Source organism: Coregonus clupeaformis, chromosome 29, assembly GCF_020615455.1.
Source record: "Coregonus clupeaformis isolate EN_2021a chromosome 29, ASM2061545v1, whole genome shotgun sequence".
Taxonomy (NCBI): domain Eukaryota; kingdom Metazoa; phylum Chordata; class Actinopteri; order Salmoniformes; family Salmonidae; genus Coregonus; species Coregonus clupeaformis.
In genome coordinates this window covers 53,655,643-53,678,011 of record NC_059220.1, presented here as the reverse complement: position 1 = coordinate 53,678,011, position 22,369 = coordinate 53,655,643, and the positions used below count along the sequence as shown (strand labels likewise).

Below are 22,369 nucleotides of genomic sequence, written 5' to 3'. Positions count from 1 at the left end.
ACTTTGTGGCAACAGTTTGGGGAAGGCCCTTTCCTGTTTCAGCATGAAATTGCCCCTGTGCACAAACCGAGGTCCATACAGAAATGGTTTGTCGAGATCGTTGTGGAAGAACTTGACTGGCCTAAACAGAGCCCTAACCTCAACCCCATCGAACACCTTTGGGATGAATTGGAACGGCGACCGCGAGCCAGGCCTAATCGCCCAACATCAGTGCCCAACCTCACGAATGCTCTTGTGGCAAGTCCCCGCAGCAATGTTCCAACATCTAGTGGAAAGCCTACCCAGAAGAGTGGAGGCTGTTATAGCAGCAAATGGGGGACCAACAATGAGATGTTCGACGAGCCGGTGTCCACATACCTTTGGTCATGTACTGTAGAAAACTGAGATTTTATTTAACAAAAATTAAATACATTGCAAATGACAACATAAATCATGATTTAATTAAAATGCAAAAGGCAAAGTAAGGCTGAGAAAATCTGTCTGGCAACAAAATAAAAAAGAGAATGGCTAATTTGGGCCCCAGTAAACAATGAGAAAAACATGTTGGCGCATACATAATGACTGAATATATTTTAAAGCAATGCCTCCAACTGCAAAACAACAATTTCATGGCCCTTTAAGGCATTCCACCCCAATACCATTTATCAAGGTTATTGAATGCCTTGTACTCCTTGTGCCTTCTGAGATAATCACAAGCGAGGCATGTGTGTTCGGCCCAGAAGTATGCCTTTTTCACCTTAAAGTGCCGTCGCCACTCAAAGTATCTGAGATACATTTCCTCATTCTTGTCCAAGAGCAGGAGATAATCAGCCAGCTCTTTGGGTGAGGTGAAGTCATCCACATGGATAAAGGCTCCCCCCTGGACAAAGTTCTCATAGTTTGGTCTTGGTGGGCCTAAAACCACAGGCACCGTCCCTACAGAGAGTGGGTTATACAGTTTCTCTGTGATGTAGTCTTTGTGAATTGAGTTCTCAAACGCCAAGTAGAATTTACAACTGGCGATGGTAGGAAAGTATTCTTGATCTGCAATGTACTCTCCAAAGGCTTGTCCATAAGCATGAACCTCAATATATTTGTAGAGCTCGTTGTAGTACTTCACTCGCACGTGATCCTGGTTCCAGTTGCTGACAATCCAGCAGATCAACTTGCTTTTGCTCGGTGGCACGAAATCCTCATCCCCTTGGGCCGTCACAATCGACCCGTAAGGCACTTCGATGTCAGCATCCTGACGATAGTTCAGAGTTAAATTGAACAAGTTTTCAATTCCGGGCAGCTGAGAGGAGTGGGATGGTGACTCTAGGTTCATCCATATCCACTTTTGGAAGGAGGGACGCTGAAGGGGGGGCAGGTTGGAGAGATCAGTACAGATATCCCTGTGATGTATGACGACCCCATCTGACTTATTATATAGGTTCCGATCTGCTGTGATGAAACAGCCCTCAATGTTGAACAGAGAGCTGCAGATACCCAGGTCATAGGTCTGTCCAAAGGGCCAGAGCCAGACAAGTACTGTGGTAAGGTTTTTGTCACCCTTGGTAGAGAAGAGGTTTTTAACTTGGATAGTGGATGCTGTTGACTCTACAGGACCTGATAGCCAGCTAGTTGACGGTTTAAAGTACATCAAAAACAAAGTCACAAAACAGCCCAGTAGAAAGGTGCCAAGTAGAAAGGGTCGCAGAATTCTGTGGAAAGATGCAGATGGCATACTCTGTCCTATAAAGATATGTAAAAAAAAGAAGAAATTACATTAAACTCAAATCAGTATATTCCTTATAATTTAATCAAAGTTACTCTTTCCAGTGAATAAAAGGGAAGACTGCGAAATCGGCTAAAATTTTGCCTAGAGGCCTGATGACACATTTTCAAGATTGTTTGTAAATGGGATATCTCGTGGCATCCTTGCCTCACAGTATGAGAGGGCCAGCCATTCAATTTATAGTTTGGCAAATATTTTTGTCATGGCTCGTGCAGTGTGAGAAGTGTGACGAGGCAATTTGTGAACAGGCACACTAGATTCGCTCGCCGAGTAGGTGGAGTTTGCAACTAGGGACCGAAAGAATCCCTCCAAACGTGAAACTCTGCTGGCCAAGGTAGATCAAATGCGCCTTTCAACAATCTGCAATAACCAATAGATATAAACAAACTATGGTACGAAAGGTACAGGGCAAATCCTGAAAGTCAACTTGCACCACGTTGTGTAGTGTGGATTGAATAAAGACTGCAAGACGTGGAAGCTTTAACGTACAGTGTGAGATGCTTGGGCTCGTTTGCGATTGGTAAAAATGCATAGTCTCTCCCTGGTATACATTGCAATCCTATAATTATAATCCGGATTTTCCATCTGTAGATGTTCTACAGCTGGTCATACTATCAACAAACTATCAGTTGATAAGCAAGTGCTTGCTAAGGTTACGGTTAGAATAAGGTTTAGGTTAAGGTTTGGATAAGGGTTAGGGTTAGTAAATAGTTTGTTGACATGTTAATGATAGTCCATCTGTAGATGCTCTACAGACTATCCTAATAAAGTGTTACCTATAATTCTTCAATCTAAAAAGGTAAGGTAACATTGAATATGCATTATATCATTTTACTATGAGTTACATCAAATCAAAAAATAACTATTCCACACCTGGTAGATCTGACTGTGTGCTGAAATCCAGGCAAGGAAATAAGTCATGCCATTCTGAAGGTGCAGCTTCCACATTGGCTCAGCAATGAGATTGCTCTTCTCTGCGTTTGAATGAAGTGTTGCTGCACACAGTTGGAATAAGGTCCTTAGTCGTCTAGTGAATTTGGTCTGATTTTGAGTTCCCAGGTCATCTCATTGATGTCTCCTTAGGAAAGAGAGAATAAGTGAGGTTACAATAGTTTGTTAAAGAGACAATCTGCAGTTCAAACAATACCCCGCTACTGTTTTTGGGATGGAGCTGGAGAAATTCATAAACGGAGCTATGGATGTGAGGACTGACCATCCATGAGATCATAATTATAGTTTTAACCATGTTGAGGCTATACAGTGTTTATTTACAATTACATAATTTACAAACAATGGAGTAAAACAAGCTTGCATTTGTAGCAATCGCAGATTGCCCCTTTATCCCCCTAGAGTTGATTGACACACAGGTAATAAAAAAATCCCTATCAAAATCCGTCAGTTTAAGCTAGAGATATGTTTTTTTGCATTGGATGCGTCCACTAATGTTACCACTCTATGGAAAGGGGAAATTCTCAAGAACACGATGGTGGTCTCGGTTTTGTTCTACGTCACGGGACTCGTCTGAAGGTATCCGGTACCGGTTAAAGATTATGGGCTCCCGAGTGGCGCAGCGGTCTAAGGCACTGCATCTCAGTGCAAGAGGCATCACTACAGACCCTGGTTCGATTCCAGGCGGTATCACAATTGGCCCAGCGTCATCTGGGTTTGGCCGAGGTAGACCGTCATGGTAAATAAGAATTTGTTCTAACTTTTTGGGTAGTTTTGTACCTACCCAAAAAGGGGTTGATTAAATATGTGTAAAAAATAAATAAAATATATATATATATATATATATATATATATATATATATATATATATATATATATTTCCTGACCTTTCTTATATCTCCTAGATATAGGACAAACACTTAAAAACCTTGTTTCTTTTTTTACTGTCTTTTTTTGTGCCATTTATGAATGTGTTATTCAATGTGTTTCTTTGGCCTATAGTAGTACCTGAAGGGGTCCTAAAATTCCAAATCAAATAGCTAAATGATCCATAGTATGACCACCTTAAAACGATTTCATATGTCAGCTTAGACCCCCCCCCCAACGACTTAGACTTCTAAGAATTAAATAAGGTTATAGACTTGCATCACTGAAATTACTTGGTTATATTACTTTACATGTGTGACTGGCCTGATACTGAACTTGATTACTATCAGTGACACAAGACAGCATTAGCCTATTGACTTAAAGCCTAGGTATAGGTTCTGGGAGCTAACACAATTCTTCAGGTCTCAGACAAGGATACTCATCACACACACATACTGGTAGTTCAATGAAGCACCTACTCCTCCACTACACATGAAACAAATCACTGTCAGAAAAAAAGAGTATTTATATCTTAATGTGACATGTCACACACATCAATCACACGCAAATGAGAATGCTGCTATCTTAAGGCTGAGAGTAAAGTGGACACATGATGCTCCAAGCCAGAGTGCAGACTATACAGTGACATTCTGTGGCCTATTTTTTTCCACGAGACCTCCTAGAAAATGTTGATGGGCCTAATAGTAAAGAGGTCTTTTAAAGGTAATCATTTTGTATTACCTTTTCATTTGGTATGAATTGGTGATGTTTTTATCTTATTGTCAAACAAATCACTTCCAAAAGTAGGCTACCTGCGCATGTTCGTCCACTATATTGTATTTCACCCTAAATAACTCAAGCATCCAAACAGTGCACTCATGCCATTTGATGAATGGAAAGAGAGATCTGTTACAGAATACCAGAAAGTGTAATGACATTTGGCGATTGATGCGTGTTGCTAACAAAAATACATTTTTTTTGTAGAAAGAAAAGTAGGGACACCTGAAAAGGGGCTGAAATACAGGACTGCCAGCCGCGAGTTGCACAGTGACATGAGCCTACCAGAGGAGCTAAATGCCTTTTATGCTCGCGTCGAGGCAAGCAACACTGAAGCATGCATAAAAGCACCAGCTGTTCCAGAAGACTGTATGATCACGCTCTCTGTAGCCGATGTGAGCAAAACCTTTAAACAGGTCAACATTCAGACGGAATACCAGCACGTGTACTCAGAGCATGCACAGACCAACTGGCAAGTGTCTTTTCAACCTCTCCCTGACCGAGTCTGTAATACCTACATGTTTCAAGCAGACCACCATAGTCCCTGTGCCCAAGAAAGCGAAAGTAACCTGCCTAAATTACTACCGCCCTGTAGCACTCACGTCGGTAGCCATGAAACGCTTTGAAAGGCTGGTCATGGCTCACATCAACACCATCATCCCGGAAACCCTAGACACACTTCAATTCGCACACTGCCCCAACAGATCGACAGATAACGCAATCTCAAATCGCACTCCACACTTCCCTTTCCCACCTGGACAAAAGGAACACCTATGTGAGAATGCTGTTCATTGACTACAGCTTAGCATTCAACACCATAGTGCCCACAAAGCTCATCACTAAGCTAAATACCCTGGGACTAAACACCTCCCTCTGCAACTGGATCCTGGACTTCCTGATCACCGACAACGATGAGACAGCCTATAGGGAGGAGGTCAGAGACCTGGCAGTTTAGTGCCAGGACAACAACCTCTCCCTCAACGTGAGCAAGACAAAGGAGATGATTGTGGATTACAGGAAAAAGAGGGCCGAACACGCCCCCATTCACATCGACGGGGCTGTAGTGGAGCATCACCAACAAACTATCATGGTCCAAACACACCAAGACCGTTGTAAAGAGGGCACAACAACACCTTTTCCCACTCAGGAGACTGAACAGATTTGGCATGGGTTCCCAGATCCTCAAAAAGTTATACAGCTGCACCATCGAGAGCATCCTGACTGGTTGCATCACTGCCTGGTATGGTAATTGCTCAGCATCCGACCGTAAGGCGCTACAAAGGGTAGTGCGTACGGCCCAGTACATAACTGGGGCCAAGCTTCCTGCCATCCAGGACCTACACTACTGGTCAAAAGTTTTAGAACACCTACTCATTCAAGGGTTTTTCTTAATTTTTACTATTATGGAATCATGTAGTAACCAAAAAAGTGTTGAACAAATCAAAATATATTTGAGATTCTTCAAAGTAGTCACCCTTTGCCTTGATGACAGCTTTGCACACTCTTGGCATTCTCTCAACCACCTTCACCTGGAATGCTTTTCCAACAGTATTGAAGGAGTTCCCACATATGCTGAGGACTTGTTGGCTGCTTTTCCTTCACTCTCCGGTACGACTCATCCCAAACATTCTCAATTTGGTTGAGGTGTGGAGGCCATGTCATCTGATGCAGCACTCCATCACTCTTCTTCTTGGTCAAATAGCCCTTACACAGCCTGGAGGTGTGTTGGGTCAATGTCCTGTTGAAAAACAAATGATAGTCCCACTAAGCGCAAACCTGATGGGATGGCGTATCACTGCAGAATGCTGTGGTACCAATGCTGGTTAACTGTGCCTTGAATTCTAAATAAAATAACTGACAGTGTCACCAGCAAAGCACCATTACAACTCCTCCTCCATGCTTCACAGTGGGAACCATACATGCAGAGATCATCCGTTCACCTACTCTGTGTCTCACAAAGACACGGTGGTTGGAACCAAAAATCTCAAATTTGGACTCATCAGACCAAAAGGACAGATTTTCACCAGTCTAATGTCTATTGCTCGTGCTTCTTGGACTAAGCTAGTTTCTTCTTTTCATTGGTGTCCTTTAGTAGTGGTTTCTTTGCAGCAATTTGACTATGAAGGCCTGATTCATGCAGTCTCCACTGAACAGTTGATGTTGAGATGTCTGTTACTTGAACTCTGTGAAGCATTTATTTGGGCTGCAATCTGAGGTGCAGTTAATTGCCGATTTCTGAGGCTGGTAACTAATGAACTTATCGTCTGCAGCAGAGGTAACTCTGGGTCTTCCTTTCATGTGGCGGTCGTCATGAGAGCAAGTTTCATCATAGCGCTTGATGGTTTTTGTGACTACACTTGAAGAATCTTTCAATGTTCTTGACATTTTCCGGATTGACTGACCTTCATGTCTTAAAGTAATGGTGGACTGTCATTTCTCTTTGCTTATTTGAGCTGTTCATGCCATAATTTGGACTTGGTCTTTTACCAAATAGGGCTATCTTCTGTATACCAACCCTACCTTGTCACAACACAACTGATTGGCTCAAACGCATTAAGAACAAAATAAATTCCCCAAATTAACTTTTAAGAAGGCACACCTGTTCATTGAAATGCATTTCAGGTGACTACCTCATGAAGCTGGTTAAGAGAATGCCAAGAGTGTGCATGGGTGGCTACTTTGAAGAATCTCAAATATAAAATATAGTTTGATTTGTTTAACACTTTTTTGGTTACTACATGATTCCATATGTGTTATTTCATAGTTTTGATGTCTTCACTATTATTCTACAATGTAGACAATAGTAAAAATAAAGAAAAACCCTGGAATGAGTAGGTGTGTCCAAACTTTTGACTGGTACTGTATACTGTGAATCGCCCATAAGTTTGAAAAAAATCAAGAGATGAGTTTTAGGCCATATCGCCCAGCCCTATTTGTGATGCACATATGGGATGTTCACTCTTATCCTGTTTGGGTTGAGCCGGCATATTGCTTCTTCCAGACAATCATGTCCACAATCCTGTCTGTCTGCCCTGGAGTTGCCGTATATGTTGACTTGGTGACAGTTATTATGTATGGGGAGGATGCAACCACACATGACAAGCGGATAATTTATTCATTAACCTTTATGTATTCAGGGTAGCCCAATTGAGACCAGGGTCTCATTCCCAATGGTGCCCTGAGTACAAACATTGTCAGAACAGGAAGAACAATTTACATTATAATTAAGAATACAAATAACCACAAGGCACAATCTCAACACCACAATTTCAACAAAGAAACCACTACAATCAATCAAAACACCTACAACCCTCAATTAATTAATTTACCAGTCCTAAACTGCCCTAGCGGCACCAGGTAATCAGGAATTGTGTAGGTTATTCCAACAATGGGGGAGGGGAGTATTAAACTAAAGAAGTATTAACCTAAATTGGTCAAGACCAGATGGACCTCAAGAGTTAACCAATCCTGCGAGCAGGTTTGGTAGCTCATTCTTTTATACGTTAGCTATGAAGTTAGGTAAGTTGGAAACTTGTGTAGAAGGGCTTTGTAAACAAAAAGGGAGTAATGAATTGATCTACGGGACCAGCCAACCTTTTGATACAGGATTTAGTGGTGAGTATTAAAACTGTCACCAGTGACATAACAAATGGCGCTATGGTAGATGGCATTCAAAGGTTTAAGAGTCATGGCTGCTGCAATCTGGTAAATGGTGTCACCATAATCAAGAACTGGCAGGAAAGTTGACTCTACAATCTGCTTCCTGCTATTTAGGGAGAGGCAAGATCTATTTCTAAAAAAGAACCCACTTTAAATCTTTGCTTTTTAACTAGCTCATCCGTATGTTTTAAAAACATTACATCTTTGTCAATCCAAATGCCTAGATATTTGTAGGCGGGAACCCGATCAATGAGAGAACCATCCAATGAATAAATATGTAGTCCATCTGAAACATTCTTGCGAGAACTAAAAAACAACATTTATGTAGTCTTGCCCGCATTAAGTAAAAGCTTTAAACTAACCACGGCTTTCTGTAAGGTAACAAGGTCAGATTGCAGCTCTGACATAGCCTGGTCAACTGTTGAGGCAATGGCATACATAACAGTGTCGTCTGCATACAGATGAATATTACAAGTTTTAACAGATAGACCAATGTTATTTATATACAGTGGGGAAAAAAAAGTATTTAGTCAGCCACCAATTGTGCAAGTTCTCCCACTTAAAAAGATGAGAGAGGCCTGTCATTTTCATCATAGGTACACGTCAACTATGACAGACAAATTGAGAATTTTTTTTCCAGAAAATCACATTGTAGGATTTTTAATGAATTTGTTTGCAAATTATGGTGGAAAATAAGTATTTGGTCACCTACAAACAAGCAAGATTTCTGTCTCTCACAGACCTGTAACTTCTTCTTTAAGAGGCTCCTCTGTCCTCCACTCGTTACCTGTATTAATGGCACCTGTTTGAACTTGTTATCAGTATAAAAGACACCTGTCCACAACCTCAAACAGTTACACTCCAAACTCCACTATGGCCAAGACCAAAGAGCTGTCAAAGGACACCAGAAACAAAATTGTAGACCTGCACCAGGCTGGGAAGACTGAATCTGCAATAGGTAAGCAGCTTGGTTTGAAGAAATCAACTGTGGGAGCAATTATTAGGAAATGGAAGACATACAAGACCACTGATAATCTCCCTCGATCTGGGGCTCCACGCAAGATCTCACCCCCGTGGGGGTCAAAATGATCACAAGAACGGTGAGCAAAAATCCCAGAACCACACGGGGGGGACCTAGTGAATGACCTGCAGAGAGCTGGGACCAAAGTTACAAAGCCTACCATCAGTAACACACTACGCCGCCAGGGACTCAAATCCTGCAGTGCAAGACGTGTCCCCCTGCTTAAGCCAGTACATGTCCAGGCCCGTCTGAAGTTTGCTAGAGTGCATTTGGATGATCCAGAAGAGGATTGGGAGAATGTCATATGGTCAGATGAAACCAAAATATAACTTTTTGGTAAAAACTCAACTCGTCGTGTTTGGAGGACAAAGAATGCTGAGTTGCATCCAAAGAACACCATACCTACTGTGAAGCATGGGGGTGGAAACATCATGCTTTGGGGCTGTTTTTTTGCAAAGGGACCAGGACAACTGATCCGTGTAAAGGAAAGAATGAATGGGGCCATGTATCGTGAGATTTTGAGTGAAAACCTCCTTCCATCAGCAAGGGCATTGAAGATGAAACGTGGCTGGGTCTTTCAGCATGACAATGATCCCAAACACACCGCCCGGGCAACGAAGGAGTGGCTTCGTAAGAAGCATTTCAAGGTCCTGGAGTGGCCTAGCCAGTCTCCAGATCTCAACCCCATAGAAAATCTTTGGAGGGAGTTGAAAGTCCGTGTTGCCCAGCGACAGCCCTAAAACATCACTGCTCTAGATGAGATCTGCATGGAGGAATGGGCCAAAATACCAGCAACAGTGTGTGAAAACCTTCTGAAGACTTACAGAAAACATTTGACCTGTGTCATTGCCAACAAAGGGTATATAACAAAGTATTGAGAAACTTTTATTATTGACCAAATACTTATTTTCCACCATAATTTGCAAATAAATTCATTAAAAGTCCTACAATGTGATTTTCTGGAATTTTTTTCCTCCTTTTGTCTGTCATAGTTGACGTGTACCTATGATGAAAATTACAGGCCTCTCATCTTTTTAAGTGGGAGAACTTGCACAATTGGTGACTGACTAAATACTTTTTTTCCCCACTGTAAATAATAAAAAGTACAGGTCCCAGTTCCGACCCCTGCAGTACACATTTTGTAATGTCCAGGAAACTAGACTTAACACCATCAGAGATCACACATTGAGTCTTGTCTGACAGATCATTGTCAAACCACTTGCAAGAAGCCTGATCCAGGCCTATTTCAGTCAACCTTGAAAAAGAATGTGATGGTCAATGGTATCGAAGGCCTTGGAAAGGTCTATTAATAAGGAAGCACAATGATTTTTATGAACTAAGCAGCTGAAACTGTGCTATGTCCAGGTCTAAAACCATGAGGAATACAGTGAGAAGTTAGAAAAGTTCTTAGCTGAAAGTTCGTCAGGGATTCTAAAACTTTGGAAATGCAAGATAATTTGGAAATTGGACGGTTGTTATGTAAGTCAGAAGGATCTCCTCCTTTATGTAGGGGGAGGACGTGCCACTTTCCAGATCTTAGGGATAACACCAGAAACAATTGTCAATTTAAAAATATAGGTCAGTGGTTCTGCAATAAGTACGGCAGAGAGCTGCAGTAAGAAGGGATCAAGTGAATCAGCCCGTTTTCTTTTTTATATCAATCTTTAGCAAGGCACTTAGTACATCATAGGGTTTCAAAGGGTTGAAATTAAAATAAAGTATGTGAGTCTGTTAGTGCATCATTCTCTACAATCTGTTCGGAGGTGACTAAAGGACTCCCTCTAGTGGGATGAGATTAATTTTCAGACATTATCCTTTCAAACAGGTGGCCAGCTGTTTGACCACTTTCCAGAAGTATGCTAGATTACCACCACTCTCTGATACACAATTCAAGAAATATGTTGATTTAGCTTTTTTAACCAGGGATAGTATTGTATTTCTCAAATGTCTGAAGGACTGCCAATCAGATGTAGAATCAGTCCGTCTAGCCTTAGCTCAAACAACATTTATTTTCTGTAAATTGTTAGACAATTCATCAATTACATCTGTATTTTACCCTTCATTTTTTGTACGGCACATGTTTATCTGCAATAGAGCTAAACAGGGAAATAAAACAATTAAGGGCCTGATCCGAGTCAGTGATAGTTGACACAACCTCCTGTACTCCTGAGTGGCGCAGTGGTCTAAGGCACTGCAGTGCTAACTGTGCCACTAGAGATCCTGGTTCGAATCCAGGCTCTGTCGCAGCCGGCCGCGACCGGGAGACTCATGGGCGGCGCACAATTGGCCCAGCGTCGTCCAGGGTAGGGGAGGGAATGGCCGGCAGGGATGTAGCTCAGTTGATAGAGCATGGCGTTTGCAACGCCAGGGTTGTGGGTTCGTTTCCCACGGGGGGCCAGTATAAAAAAATATGTATTCACCAACTGTAAGTCGCTCTGGATAAGAGCGTCTGCTAAATGACTAAAATGTAAATGTAAACAACCCCCCAGTCACTCAACCCCAGCTCAGACAAAAAAGAATGCTAATTAAATTCCTGAAATGTCTCTTTGTAATAATGTGTGAGCGAGATTTAGGTAGTTTAACATCTCTTATACAGGCAACGGGACAATGGTCACTGAACTCATTGGCAAATATCCCTTTGGCTGTAAACTTATGAGGCAGAGGGCGGGCGATAAATTCCCACTACCGTCAGATGGGCATTTTTACCATCGACAGTCATGTATGCATTAATGCATTCATTTTTAAATCAAACAATAAATGTAACTTAGTTTTTTCCAACTAACTGCATAACAACAATGGTAATAATTGTATTTGAATGGTAAATCTCTTGATAAACTGGGTAAATTAAGATGGCATAGGCCTACTCACAATACAGGTGAATGCATATTCAAATCAAATGTTATTGGTCGCATACACATATTTAGCAGATGTTATTGTGGGTGTAGCGAAATGCTTCAATAGGAGTGTGTGCATGTGGAGTCTATGGTGCTACAGATGACAAACAATCTGTTAGCCTTCCAGTTGGGACTTATATTAACTTACTGATCAACAACATTTGGGTCATTCTCACAAACTGTCCAAAACAAAAAAACACAATTTGGTCTTGAATCACTGAGATTAGGATCTGTACTTATCTATTTATTTTTATTTTTTTAAATCAGATGTTATTTAACCGTAACAGTTTTCAAAGTCCAAAAATGTAATAAACAAATCATTATTTTATTTTTACATTGCCCTCTTAATGAAAAGGCCTGAGTTAAACATAACACTGAAAATATGAATATTTCAAATGAAATTATACAATTTTCCTAATTTGAGCTACTTTCCGTAATAGAAGGCCAAGTGAGGTAAAGGGGGTGTTTGAGAATAAGAACCTCATTCTGAAGGCATATAAGCAAATACTTTTACTTAACTTGCTCATCTACGGACTACTACTCTAGATGATGCATCATGGGTGAATAAAACTTTATTTGGTGAAAGCTATGATCCCTTATTGATCTCACTTGTTAAATCCACTTTAAATCAGTGTAGATGAAGCGGAGGAGACAGGTTAAAGAAGGATTTTTAAGACTTGAGACAACTGAGACATGGATTGTGTATGTGTGCCATTGAGGGCGAATGGGCAAGACAAAATATTTAAGTGCATTTGAACGGGGTATGGTAGTTGGTGCCAGGCGCACTGGTTTGTGTCAAGAACTGAAACGCTGCTGGGTTGTTCATGCTCAACAGTTTCCCGTGTGTATCAAGAATGGTCCACCACCCAAAGGACATTCAGCCAACTTGACACAACTGTGGGAAGCATTGGAGTCAACAAGGGCCAAATCCCTGTTGAATGCTTTCAACACCTTGTAGAGTCCATGCCCCGACGAATTGAGGCTGTTCTGAGGGCTAAAGATGCAACTCAATATTAGGAAGGTGTTCCTAATGTTTGGTATACTCAGTGGAGTTTCATGTAAACTTCAACTAGTATAATAATGTTATGATTTATGGACAAATTACAGCAACATATTTTGTGTTTTATTCAAATAAATTAGATTTTTTTTTATAAAATGACCAGAGAATTTAATCTGGGCGCAAATGTAAAATGTACATAAAATAAGACACTTTGCCAAAAACTAGACATCTTAGTCCTCAGAATGATACTTGATTTTTGCAGATGCATCATGGTTTTTGTAACTCAATTTGCTACAGACATTTTAAAACTGGTTTCATGAGAATCAACCATTTGCATAGAAGCATCACTCCAGCATGTCACGCCTGTAAGGAAGGACATCTCAAAATAACAGCTGTGTCTATATTAATATACAAATGGGTACTACGTAATGTCATGATTTGTGATCACGGATGCTTATGAAACAAGTATTTTTTGATAGGGACACATTTTTATTTTCAGCTGTCAGGACGCAATCTTCCTGCATGTTTATGGACCAAGAAAGGACCAAGAAAGCTGTAGATAAGCACACGTGTCATGAATTTCTCCGAAGCTGCCTCCTCTCCTTGTTCGGGCAGGCTTCGGCTTTCGTCGTCACCGGCCTTCTAGCCACTGCCGCATCACATCTCATCATTCCATTTGTTTTGGCTTGTCTATTACACACACCTGGTTCATATACCCTCATTAGTATGTGTATAAGTGTTCCCTCTGCCCCCTTGTCCTTGTGGGTGATTGTTTACTGTGAGGAGAGTGTCGCTCGGTTGAGCTCCATGTACAGTGGGGAGAACAAGTATTTGATACACTGACGATTTTGCAGGTTTTCCTACTTATAAAAATGACAGACCTCTACATGCTTTGTCATATGTACACTTCAACTGTGAGAGACGGAATCTAAAACAAAAATCAAGAAAATCACATTGTATCATTTTTAAGTAATGAATTTGCATTTTATTGCATGACATAAGTATTTGATCACCTACCAACCAGTAAGAATTCTGGCTCTCACAGACCTGTTAGTTTTTCTTTAAGAAGCCCTCCTGTTCTCCACTCATTACCTGTATTAACTGCACCTGTTTGAACTCGTTACCTGTATAAAAGACACCTGTCCACACACTCAATCAAACAGACTCCAACCTCTCCACAATGGCCAAGACCAGAGAGCTGTGTAAGGACATCAGGGATACAATTGTAGAACTGCACAAGGCTGGGATGGGCTACAGGACAATAGGCAAGCAGCTTGGTGAGAAGGCAACAACTGTTGGTGCATTTATTAGAAAATGGAAGAAGTTCAAGATGACGGTCAATCACCCTCAGTCTGGGGCTCCATGCAAGATCTCACCTCGTGGGGCATCAATGATCATGAGGAAAGTGAGGGATCAGCCCAGAACTACACGGCAGGACCTGGTCAATGACCTGAAGAGAGCTGGGACCACAGTCTCAAAGAAAACCATTAGTAACACACTACGCCGTCATGGATTAAAATCCTATAGCGCACGCAAGGTCCCCCTGCTCAAGCCAGCGCATGTCCAGGCCCGTCTGAAGTTTTCCAATGACCATCTGGATGATCCAGAGGAGGAATGGGAGAAGGTCATGTGGTCTGATGAGACAAAAATAGAGCTTTTTGGTCTAAACTCCACTCGCCGTGTTTGGAGGAAGAAGAAGGATGAGTACAACCCCAAGAACACCATCCCAACCGTGAAGCATGGAGGTGGAAACATCATTCTTTGGGGATGCTTTTCTGCAAAGGGGAAAGGACGACTGCACTGTATTGAGGGGAGGATGGATGGGGCCATGTATCGCGAGATCTTGGCCAGCAACCTCCTTCTCTCAGTAAGAGCATTGAAGATGGGTCGTGGCTGGGTCTTCCAGCATGACAAAGACCCGAAACACACAGCCAGGGCAACTAAGGAGTGGCTCCGTAAGAAGCATCTCAAGGTCCTGGAGTGGCCTAGCCAGTCTCCAGACCTGAATTCAATAGAAAATCTTTGGAGGGAGCTGAAAGTCCGTATTGCCCAGCGACAGCCCCGAAACCTGAAGGATCTGGAGAAGGTCTGTATGGAGGAGTGGGCCAAAATCCCTGCTGCAGTGTGTGCAAACCTGGTCAAGACCTACAGGAAACGTATGATCTCTGTAATTGCAAACAAAGGTTTCTGTATCAAATATTAAGTTCTGCTTTTCTGATGTATCAAATACTTATGTCATGCAATAAAATGCAAATTAATTACTTAAAAATTATACAATGTGATTTTCTGGATTTTTGTTTTAGATTCCGTCTCTCACAGTTGAAGTGTACCTATGATAAAAATACAGACCTCTACATGCTTTGTAAGTAGGAAAACCTGCAAAATCGGCAGTGTATCAAATACTTGTTCTCCCCTCTGTATTTTGTATTGCCGGGGTATATTTTCCCTGTGTGCCTGTTTTGTTCCAGTGCGCCTGGACTGTTTGACGCTATTCTGCGTAACTCTGTATTCCGGAATAAACTATGCATTCTGTGATTTACCCTCCTGCACCTGACTCCTTCAAATCACCCATCACAGCGTGTGCATTCTTACTTCTCAAACTATGGGCATATTTGAGTCATTCATACATCGTCGTTTAATCTTTATTTCCTAACCTCGCTCCTCTTATTAGATATTATGCACATTTATGCCAGGACGAAATTATAAACAACTCAATTGGCCAGTTCAGCTATCTGTCAATAAATGGGAGGGTTGTAACTTGATCCTACTGCTACGATTGGATAGAGCGAGGCTAACTCTGCTCCCATTCACATCTCCTCATATCTCTCTCCATCGCTTAAATATCACTTGCTGCTATTTACTGCTACTATGAGAACTAGCTCAATGACGATTACATTTTCTACCAAGCCATAAATGTGCATAATATCTAACAAGGAGAGCAAGGGTTGGAAAAAAGATGTAATGATTATGCACGTTCTGTCTGAATGTCTCAAATCTGCCCATAGTTTGAGAAGTGAGAACGCACACACGTGCGCTGATCTACAGCTTTCTTGGTCCATAAACATGCAGGAAAATTCATATGTAGCTAAGCCTATTTCCAACCTTTATTTAGGCATTTTAAAACACTTCCTTCTTTCCCTATTACGACAATCTAATCTGACTGCTGCTGGTCAGATCAGCACACCAGTAAATAGCTAGTCAGATGGCTCGTTGCCGAAAATGGTGCATTTTAAAAAGGATAACCACCTAACCTTAGCTAGCTACGTATCTGATATCTTAGCACCATGTTTATCTAGCCAGCTAGCTAGCATAGTAGCTAATATAGCTAGCTAACACCACAGATGTAAAGGGTTAGTTATTGTAATCTTTGCTAACAGGTCACATATCTATCTGCTTAGCTAGCTAGCTTGCTTATTGCATGCATGTCCGGGCATGTCGACAAGGCTTACTATTAGTGAATTAACTAAACTAATATTTGCAACAGGAGTTCAATTTTGGTCACCGTGTCAATTCATCAATTTCTCAATACTGCACCTTTCTGTTGGAGAATGAGCTAGCTTGTGGCTTGCTGCTGCTGAATTTCCCAGCTAGACATTCCTGCATTGTGCAGTGCTCGTGGCTCAGGCGGTGAGTAGCGGCGGGCATAGCAGCAGTTTTGCTATGTAGAGGGACTATCGGCAAAGCCACTAGAGAAGGGACGATAGCCGATAGACTGGAAAAGGCCAATATCGGCCAGATATATCGGTTCGGACATTCTCTAGTGTAGACTACAATGAACCAACACAACCTGACACTCATTGACAAGAAATTCCATCAACTTATTGGGCCTTCACATGTCATAGCAACATGACACCTCTCCAATGTCAATGCCATCCTAAATCTTCCAGAACTGTCCATGATAGGCCCATTCCTCCATCAGTCATCCCCTCAGGCAGAGGCAGAGACATCATGGAACTGGACTGCCACATCTCAGGAGGCCATTCAACAGCCAAAATGCAGTCTGGACATTTTTGGCATTCATTGTCCTCATACAGTGAGGGAAAAAAGTATTTGATCCCCTGCTGATTTTGTACGTTTGCCCACTGACAAAGAAATTATCAGTCTATAATTTTAATGGTAGGTTTGTTTTAACAGTGAGAGACAGAATAACAACAAAAAAATCCAGAAAAACTGATGTAAAAAAATGTATAAATTGATTTGCATTTTAATGAGGGAAATAAGTATTTGACCCCCTCTCAATCAGAAAGATTTCTTGCTCCCAGGTGTCTTTTATACAGGTAACAGGCTGGGATTAGGAGCACACTCTTAAAGGGACTGCTCCTAATCTCAGTTTGTTACCTGTATAAGAGACACCTGTCCACAGAAGCAATCAATAAATCCGATTCCAAACTCTCCACCATGGCCAAGATCAAAGAGCTCTCCAAGGAAGTCAGGGACAAGATTGTAGACCTACACAAGGCTGGAATGGGCTACAAGACCATCGCCAAGCAGCTTGGTGAGAAGGTGACAACAGTTGGTGCAATTATTCGCAAATGGAAGAAATACAAAATAACTGTCAATCTCCCTCGGCCTGGGGCTCCATGCAAGATCTCACCTCGTGGAGTTGCAATGATCATGAGAACGGTGAGGAATCAGCCCAGAACTACAAGGGAGGATCTTGTCAATGATCTCAAGGCAGCTGGGACCATAGTCACCAAGAAAACAATTGGTAACACACTACGCCATGAAGGACTGAAATCCTGCAGCGCCCGCAAGGTCCCCCTACTCAAGAAAGCACATATACAGTGGGGAGAACAAATATTTGATACACTGCCGATTTTGCAGGTTTTCCTACTTCAAAGCATGTAGAGGTCTGTAATTTGTATCATAGGTACACGTCAACTATGACAGACAAATTGAGGGGAAAAAAATCCAGAAAATCACATTGTAGGATTTTTAATGAATTTATTTGCAAATTATGGTGGAAAATAAGTATTTGGTCACCTACAAACAAGCAAGATTTCTGGCTCTCACAGACCTGTAACTTCTTCTTTAAGAGGCTCCTCTGTCCTCCACTCGTTACCTGTATTAATGGCACCGGTTTGAACTTGTTATCAGTATAAAAGACACCTGTCCACAACCTCAAACAGTCACACTCCAAACTCCACTATGGCCAAGACCAAAGAGCTGTCAAACGGACACCAGAAACAAAATTGTAGACCTGCACCAGGCTGGGGAAGACTGAATCTGCAATAGGTAAGCAGCTTGGTTTGAAGAAATCAACTGTGGGAGCAATTATTAGGAAATGGAAGACATACAAGACCACTGATAATCTCCCTCGATCTGGGGCTCCACGCAAGATCTCACCCCGTGGGGTCAAAATGATCACAAGAACGGTGAGCAAAAATCCCAGAACCACACGGGGGGACCTAGTGAATGACCTGCAGAGAGCTGGGACCAAAGTAACAAAGCCTACCATCAGTAACACACTACGCCGCCAGGGACTCAAATCCTGCAGTGCAAGACGTGTCCCCCTGCTTAAGCCAGTACATGTCCAGGCCCGTCTGAAGTTTGCTAGAGTGCATTTAGATGATCCAGAAGAGGATTGGGAGAATGTCATATGGTCAGATGAAACCAAAATATAACTTTTTGGTAAAAACTCAACTCGTCGTGTTTGGAGGACAAAGAATGCTGAGTTGCATCCAAAGAACACCATACCTACTGTGAAGCATGGGGGTGGAAACATCATGCTTTGGGGCTGTTTTTCTGCAAAGGGACCAGGACGACTGATCCGTGTAAAGGAAAGAATGAATGGGGCCATGTATCGTGAGATTTTGAGTGAAAACCTCCTTCCATCAGCAAGGGCATTGAAGCTGAAACGTGGCTGGGTCTTTCAGCATGACAATGATCCCAAACACACCGCCTGGGCAACGAAGGAGTGGCTTCGTAAGAAGCATTTCAAGGTCCTGGAGTGGCCTAGCCAGTCTCCAGATCTCAACCCCATAGAAAATCTTTGGAGGGAGTTGAAAGTCCGTGTTGCCCAGCGACAGCCCTAAACATCACTGCTCTAGAGGAGATCTGCATGGAGGAATGGGCCAAAATACCAGCAACAGTGTGTGAAAACCTTGTGAAGACTTACAGAAAATGTTTGACCTGTGTCATTGCCCACAAAGGGTATATAACAAAGTATTGAGAAACTTTTGTTATTGACCAAATACTTATTTTCCACCATAATTTGCAAATAAATTCATAAAATTTTTTTCCTCATTTTGTCTGTCATAGTTGACGTGTACCTATGATGAAAATTACAGGCCTCTCATCTTTTTAAGTGGGAGAACATGCACAATTGGTGGCTGACTAAATACTTTTTCCCCCCACTGTATTCACACTTTTTCCACATTTTGTGGAAATGGATTCCATTTAGATTTTCTGTGACTGATCTACACATAATACCCCACAATGTCAAAGTGGAATTATGTTTTTAGAAATGTTATAAATTAATACAAAATGAAAAGCTGAACTGTCTTGAGTATTAAGTATTCAACCTCTTTGTTATGGCAAGCCTAAATAACTTCAGGAGTAAAAATGTGCTTAGCAAGTCAGATAATAAGTTGCATGGACTAACTCTGTGTGCAATAATGGTTCTTAAAATGATTTGTTAATGACTACCCCATCTCTGTACACCACATATACAATTATCTGTAAGGTCCCTCAGTCGAGTAGTGAATTTCAAGCACATATTCAACGACAAAGACCAGGGAGGTTTTCCAATGGTACCTAATAAGGCACTAAAGTAATCTGCATAAAATGTGGCAACCAAATTAATTTTCTGTCCTGAATACAAAGCATTGTGTTTGGGCTAAATCCAACACAACACATTACGGAGTACCACTCTTCATATTTTCAAGAATAGTGGTGTCTGCATCATGTTACGACATTGAATATTCCTGAGTGGCCTAGTTATAGTTTCGACTTAAACCTGGTTTGAAAATCTATGGCAAAACTTGAAAATGGTTGACTAGCAATGATCAACAACCAACTTGAAAGAGCTTGAAGATTATTTAAAATAATAATTGGTAAATATTGTACAATCCAGGTTTGTAAAGCTCTTAGACTTACCCATAAAGACTTAGCTGTAATTGCTGCCAAATATGATTCTAACATGTATTGACTAAGGTGGTTGAATACTTCTCTAACCCAAATATAATTGTTTTAATGTCCATTAACTAAAAGAAAGTTAGAATTTTTCTTCCACTATTATTTTGTGTAGATCGTTGACAAAAAATGACAATTAAATCCTGTTTAATTCCACTTTGTAACACAACAAAATGTGGAAAAGGTCAAGGGGTGTGAATGTAATCATGTTGGCCATATTGGATTCAGAATAAAATTGATTCACACCAAACTGTCCTTGTAGGCATGAGAGTTGCACACAATTCCAAAAAAATGCATCATTTACAAAATTCATAATTTACAGGTAACCTGCATCAAATGTTATTAAGGCAGCCATATTTTATTTTATTTTGGAAGCCATATTGGATTTGTGGGAAAATATAAAGATAATCTGTGATTGTCCCTTTGATTTAATTGCAAGACTAGGGGCTAAAGATCCAAAATCCATTAAGGAACCTTGGACCCCAAAAATTTTAATTTCGATGTCTGAGCCCACTTGTTTTTCTTTAGAGCCACAACATCAAAAAATGTGTACCTCTATGCATTTCTGTCAGGCAGGGCCATACAGCACTGAATGAGAGCAAAGTTGTCTATTGAACTATTGTGTCTGTGTGTTTACAGGTCTATATTTCCAAGATTCATTTAGATATCCTAATGCTGTTTGTTTGTGTACGTAGACAGCTGACTACTTGTAATCCAAATTTGAGCAATATTGGGTTACATGAGTTTATGTGGCCCACCCCCCTCCAGCCAGGGATTATTCTGCCCTTTTTGAGTTTAGGGTTGTTTTCCGTTGAGCAGATTACAATAGCCACAACATCCAAAACATGAGTTACTGTATGTATTTTTGTCAGGCAGGACCATACAGCATTGATTGAGAACAAATTTGACTTGGAAAGTTGTCGATTGAACAGCTACCAAAGACTTAAGTCATCATAACTATTCATAGTTGATATTTCCGCCTATTGTATGTGTGTGTTTACTGGTCTATATTTCCAAAATGCTTTAAGATATCCTAATGTTGTTCGCTTCTGTATGTAGGGAAGACTATTGACTACTTGCATTCGACATTTTAGCAATATCAGAGCTTGAAATATTGGGTTACATGAGCTTATTCTGCACTGTTTGAGTTAAAACAGTGCAGAATAAAATCATAGGTAGGTAAATTCTTTAGTGGGGTGCATGCAATGGTCTTGTGCAGGCTATTGAATTGATCAGAGGGCGGAATAAAACAGGTCCATTTGCAGGCTGGCTATTAGAATAATTTCCCTACCCATTTCTCGTTTGGTTTATAGGCTACACTGGCAGAAGCTGGTATAAGAGCAGTATCCAAAGTGAGAATGGATTTTTAGCCAGTGCAACTGAAGGTCATTTAAAAACCTTATGTAGCCTACACACACTTGCAATGAGTGTCAATCGTCATGATGCAGCATTGTGTTTCATTGTTTAAAATAAAAGCAATTATTTAAATGTAGCCCTATTCGATAGGCTACCTATTCTCTCTGGTTAACAAACGCCCTTTTACGCACCAACACAGGTTCATATCACTGTTGGCCATAAGCATCTTTGAGAATACTAACAGGCGTGTAAACATTGGCTACTCATTATCCTCGTGAATCAAGAGGCACATCGAAGGAAAATGTATATAACGTCGATGACCTTAATATAAATGTGTAATTTTCTCAATGCATCCTTTTAAGCCAAAATTGTGACTTGGACGATGAAGAGATATACCCATTTCGTTGAGTTTTTTCTTGATGTTTTATTTTTTATGAGTTAGCACAGCTTGTCTTGCGAAACCAGGTACCACTGTTCATGCATGTAGCGGAGAAAAATCAATTTTACTCACCATCTCGACAAGCGTGTATTAAAATATACATATATTCCCATTGGCTTGCCGGGTCGTTCCCTCATACCATCCTACATGCCGAAAACGTTAAGGATGTAAATACACATTTGCTCTGGTGGCAATATTTGCAGGAATTGGCCAGGATTCATGTGAGCCGAAACACATACAGTTTCCACGATCTCGCAATGGAGGTCTATATAAATACCCGTCTAATTCGACCTGACTGCCAAGGTTACCAGAATTCGAAAATGACTGTTAGGAAATTCTTAATTCACTAAATATGAGCAAATGCAACGTTTCTTTAATATAAGGACGCAATGTAAGGCACGTGATGCGATGTGGAATAATTCCCCACTGGCTGCCCATGCGCCACCTTGCCCCTATTTACCGATAATGCAGCTGAAGGCTGAAAGCGGATTCGCAAAACCGAATGTAGGTAGCCTAG

General features: G+C 41.2%; 1 protein-coding gene across 1 annotated transcript; it reads right to left on the bottom strand.

Annotated features, from left to right (window-relative positions):
- Positions 1 to 311: 311 nt before the first annotated feature.
- LOC121544444 (4-galactosyl-N-acetylglucosaminide 3-alpha-L-fucosyltransferase 9) lies at positions 312 to 22,289 on the bottom strand. The gene is made up of 3 exons (XM_041854379.1): positions 21,925 to 22,289; positions 2,630 to 2,834; positions 312 to 1,713 (listed from the first exon to the last, which is right to left on the bottom strand). The coding sequence occupies exon 3, from the start codon at positions 1,703 to 1,705 to the stop codon at positions 617 to 619; it is 1,089 nt and encodes a 362-aa protein (XP_041710313.1). The 5' UTR covers positions 1,706 to 1,713; positions 2,630 to 2,834; positions 21,925 to 22,289; the 3' UTR covers positions 312 to 616.
- Between the last annotated feature and the right edge of the window lie 80 nt (positions 22,290 to 22,369).